This window comes from Nicotiana sylvestris, chromosome 7, assembly GCF_000393655.2.
Source record: "Nicotiana sylvestris chromosome 7, ASM39365v2, whole genome shotgun sequence".
In the NCBI taxonomy this organism is placed as follows: Eukaryota; Viridiplantae; Streptophyta; class Magnoliopsida; order Solanales; family Solanaceae; genus Nicotiana; species Nicotiana sylvestris.
Genome location: NC_091063.1, coordinates 45,464,343 through 45,469,093, shown reverse-complemented (window position 1 = coordinate 45,469,093; position 4,751 = coordinate 45,464,343). Strand labels below are relative to the sequence as shown.

At 38.7% G+C, this 4,751-nt stretch overlaps 1 protein-coding gene across 1 annotated transcript; it reads right to left on the bottom strand.

Annotated features, from left to right (window-relative positions):
• Positions 1-1,576: 1,576 nt before the first annotated feature.
• LOC138873070 (uncharacterized) lies at positions 1,577-3,816 on the bottom strand. The gene is made up of 4 exons (XM_070151503.1): positions 3,084-3,816; positions 2,842-2,933; positions 2,580-2,764; positions 1,577-1,859 (listed from the first exon to the last, which is right to left on the bottom strand). The coding sequence occupies exons 1-4, from the start codon at positions 3,814-3,816 to the stop codon at positions 1,577-1,579; spliced, it is 1,293 nt and encodes a 430-aa protein (XP_070007604.1).
• Between the last annotated feature and the right edge of the window lie 935 nt (positions 3,817-4,751).

Here is a 4,751-nt window from a genome sequence, read left to right as displayed (position 1 = left end):
GTTCACGGAAGATAGGATTAGCAGTGATTTGAATGGCTGACTTACTATCACTTAACACAGTGATAGGAACCTGAATGGTGACACCTAAGTCCTTGAAAATGCCAAGCAACCAAGTGACCTCTGCGACTGCTGAAGCTATGCTTTGATACTCTGCTTCAGCAAAGCTCTTAGAAACAATTTGTTGCTTTTTTGACTTCCAAGAGATAAGTGAACCACCAAATTTGATAACATATACAGTGACAGATCTACGAGTGTTGGGGTAGGCTTCCCGATCAGAGTCACACCAACAGCTAAGCTCATTTGTAGAACCAGGTTTCAACCAAACACCTTGGCCAGGTGAATGCTTAAGATATCTGACCACTCGAAGAGCAGATTCCCAATAGACCTTTTGGGTTGCTGCATGAATGGACTAAGTGTCTGAATGGCATAGCAGATGTCAGGTCTAGTGATTGTAACACACATGAACTTCCCTATAAGCCTCTGATAAAGCCCAACATCAGATAGTAGTGAATCTCCCTTAACACTTGTTGCTTTGTCATGCTCTACAATTGTGAGTCTTAAGCTGGATTCTATAGGAGTATTAGTAGGCTTGGCTCCACTAAGTCCTAATTCAGATACTAGCTCAAGCACATACTTCCTTTGGTTCAAGATAACTCCAGACTTAGATCTTAGGACCTCAATGCCTAAGAAATATTTGAGCTCACCCAAATCCTTGAGTCTGAACTTCTGATGTAAAACCTGTTTTGCTTTAGTAATTAAGGATTCACTACTGCCTGTAATTAGCAAATCATCCACATATACCAAAATTACCACAATATCATCTTGTTTGCTCAGAGTGAACAAATAGTAGTCATGACTGCTTTGAGAAAAACTTACTTCTAGTAATGCATTTGTTAACTTAACGTTCCATTGCCTGGATGCTTGCTTTAGTCCATACAATGACTTTGAGCAACCAACAAACCTTCTTCTCCCCTTGCTTCCTAAAGCCTTCTAGCAATTTCATGTATACCTCCTCACATAAATTACCTTGTAAGAAGGCATTATAAATATTCATTTGATATAGAGTCCAGCCTTTTGAAACTGCTAAGGAAATCATTGATCTCACTATTACCATTTTGGCAACATATGAGAATGTGTCATGATAATCAAGCCCTTCTTGTTGGCTATAGCCTTTTCAAACAAGTCCGGCCTTAAACCTTTCCACTTCACCATCGGCTTGATATTTAATCTTGTATACCCATTTAGAAACTACATTATTCTTTCGTGCAGGTAAGTCAACTACCTCCCAAGTCTTGTTGTCTTCTAAGGCCTAAATATCTTGTTGCATGGCCTTGATCCACCCCTCATCCTTGGCTGCCTGTTTGAAGGTCTGTGGCTCTACCAAAGTAGAGAATTTTGCTAGATAACTATGATAGGTTGGAGTAGTGTATTCATATGTCAGGTGGTTAGCCATTGGATATTTGCTAGATGTCTTACTTGGAGCTACATAATCCGTCATCCAAATAGGTTCCTTGAACTCTCTTGTACTTTTTCTGAGAGGTATATGTGATGCTAGAATAGTGGTTGCTTGAGATATTTAGTCTTGCAATGACTCTGTGAGGACTGCATGTTGATCATGTTGTGACTCTTCAGGCAGTGCTTCCTCACCTTGGGAAGCTGTCTCCTCTACCTGCTCTGCTGGATTGTTAGTGGCCAATGTATGATCCTCTACGAGATCATTGTTGACTATGTCTCTACTGATGCAGATTGGATCTAATGGCAGGTCTTGGGAAGCCTGCATACTCAGGTTTGGAACTAATGGACAGTCAGCTAGTGGTGTGGAAGTAAAACCAAACTCTAATTCCCTGAATACCGCATCCCTGCTAATAAAGAACTGTTTAGAGGCCAACTCCATTAACACATAGCTCTTTTGTCTCTCAGAGTACCTCATGAGCACTGCAGGCTTTGCTCTTGCAGCAATTTGTCATCCCTGGGCACCACAGTAGCATAGCATAAACAACCTATTACTCTCAGATGCCCTAAATTTCGTATGGACTTTTCCCTCTGATGGCTGAAGATGGTGTTCTGTTGATCAGGTACATAGTTGCAGAAATACAAATACCTTAGTATTTTACTGGCATATGTGATTGAAATCTTATTGCTCTTGCTACATCTCCACAACACTATTTTGTTGTGGAGTGTGAGTACAACTGCTTTGATGTATTATTCCAAGGCTTTGTAAAAGTTCATTACATTGAGAGTTAAGAAACTCTGTGCTATTATCAGATCTCAAAACTTTTACCATTGTTCCAAATTGGTTATTTACCATCTGCAAGAAATTTTTGATAGCAACTATTGCTTATTATTTAAGCTGCAGTAAGTATACCCATATGTATCTACTAAAATCATCCACAACAGTTAAGAAGTATTTTTTTTTATCAAATGTAGCAACCTTGTAAGGTTCCTAAAGGTCCGTATGAACAAGAGACAATGGACATTCAGCTCTAGACTCACTAGTGGGAAATGTTAGTCTAGCATGTTTGGCCAATAGACATACAATACATTTATTCAATAATTCATTATTTACAACTCTTCCTAACCCCATAATCTTTATTGCTCCAGCTGAAGGGTGGCCAAGTCTCATACGCCAAAGGTTGCAATCTCCTTTTGTTGTAGGTACTGCAAAGCTATGTATCTCCTCCTTATTGATGTCTCCTATTCCCTTATATATGTACAGTCCAGTATCTTCTCTACCAGTCCCCTTCACCCTATTAGTGAAGAGGTCCTGAAATAATACAAAATCAGGGAAATTTTTTACAGAACATGAGAGTTGCCTAGTTAACTTGGAGACTGATAACAAACTGAATTTGAAGTCAGGAATGTAAAGGACATTGTCCACTGTTTTTCCTCCGAGTAGGACTGCTTGACCAATACTGAAAATCCTAACTTTATCCCTGTTGGTAAATGAAGTTTGTCCTAAGATGACTTCTTGGTCTTAGGATCATCATTTAATAATTTTTTAGTAGCTGCTATGTGGTGAGTTGCACCAGAATCTATGATTCAATCTTTTGTGATTGTGTGTGACATCAAACTAGCAACCATACCTGCCATGTTAGCTTGGCTATTGGCTTGGTTATCACCAGTTTCTTTGTTCAGTAATCCTAGAATCTTCCTGTATTGCTCCTTTGTGAAGTATGGTACCTTCGTAGCAAGAGTGTTGTGCAGATCACATCTTGAAGCACCTTTTGCTGAAGTAGAAGCATTGTTAGCAGCATTAAAGGGCTGTTGAGTACCACGACCAAATTGCCCTCCAGGATTACCATTTCCTCGACCATATTGGTTCCCATTATTGTTAGCAGTATTGAACCTTTTCTTTCGCTTAAAATCCTTCGGGTAACTAATGATTTTATAGCAAATTTCCTTTGTATATCCTTTAAGTCCACAATATTCACACTGGTGGAATGTCTTCTTACCTCTGTAATTCTGATCCTTACTAACTTGCATAGCAATTGGATCAGTTTTATCACTCATAGAGCCTAAACTAAGAGCATGATATGACTCATCCTCAATTACCATAGCATAAGCTTGGTTAATAGTAGGCTCTTTAGATTTCAATAGAATTTGTCTTCTATCTTGGTCATAAGAATCATTTAAGCCACTAAGAAACTGCAATAGCCTTTGTTGCTGAAGATGTTCAACATACTCTTTTGAATTAGGAGTAGGCGTTAGGGCATCATATTCATTCCAAAGTATCTTCAGCTTAGTGAAATAAATTGAGACAGAGTCAATGCCTTGTGACAAAGTAGCTATGGCTCTATGTAATTGAAAGATCCTCATGCGATTCGCCTTGCCAAATCTCTCTCAAATCTTCCCAAACAAGGTATTCATTGGATGCATAAGCAATTCCACTAAGAAGCTCTGTGGATACAATGTTCATGTGTCATGAAAGAACACTTGCATTACAACTCTCCCATTGTTCATGTAATTCTGTCGTGCACGACTCCTTGGTACAGGTACCAGTTACAAAACCTAGTTTCCGCTTCCCTAGAAGAGCAATCTTCATTGTCCTGCTCCAGAGACTGTAATTCTCAGTTCCTGTAAGTTTTACAGGAATTAGAACTACTCATGGAGTATCAGATGGACCAAGGTATAGCGGATGTGTATAAGGAATCGTCGACTTTGTCATTAATGAAATGAGATGACTGAAAAGGGAATTCACAATCGATTTGCAAAACTTAACAAGATTGCTAATCGAAATTAGTTTACGTGCTTCATCTTCATCGCCCGCTCTGATACCATACCAAAATATTTGAGAATCAGTGAGCTGTAGCTTGAGCTAGCAAGCTCTTCAATGGCAGAAGCTTCGAGAGAATATGCAGAAAGAGTTGGGAAGAAAATGATAATCACCAATCTTATTACACTCGTTGGTTAACTATATATACAAGTGTCCAACTACTTAACCAACTAAGAATAACTAGACAACTAATGACAGCTAAGCTCATAACAACTAAGCATAACAATTATAACTAACTATGACACGTGTGTATATCATAAGAGTCGCTTATCTAGGTAGTTTAGAAGCTTGAAGTACAAATGTGGCCAAGAGAGGTAAATTCAATTTCACAGGCAACAACAACAACATACCCAATTTCACAGGCAGATGCAAAAAAATGGACATACCTATTCTGCTTATGAAAATTGAGGAGGTAAACATCATGTTACATAAGCCTAAATATTTTCGCTAGCAACTTCATTTTACTTCTTATGAAACA

What these genes read in the sequence shown, in the direction of transcription:
- LOC138873070 (XM_070151503.1), bottom strand. Translation starts at nt 3,816, where the DNA reads ATGAGGATCTTTCAATTACATAGAGCCATAGCTACTTTGTCACAAGGC. An exon ending in TAGCCAAGCTAACATGGCAG is followed by an intron (nt 2,934 to 3,083) that starts GTATGGTTGCTA and finishes ATTTACCAACAG; the next exon opens with GGATAAAGTTAGGATTTTCA. An exon ending in CATTCCTGACTTCAAATTCA is followed by an intron (nt 2,765 to 2,841) that starts GTTTGTTATCAG and finishes GTATTATTTCAG; the next exon opens with GACCTCTTCACTAATAGGGT.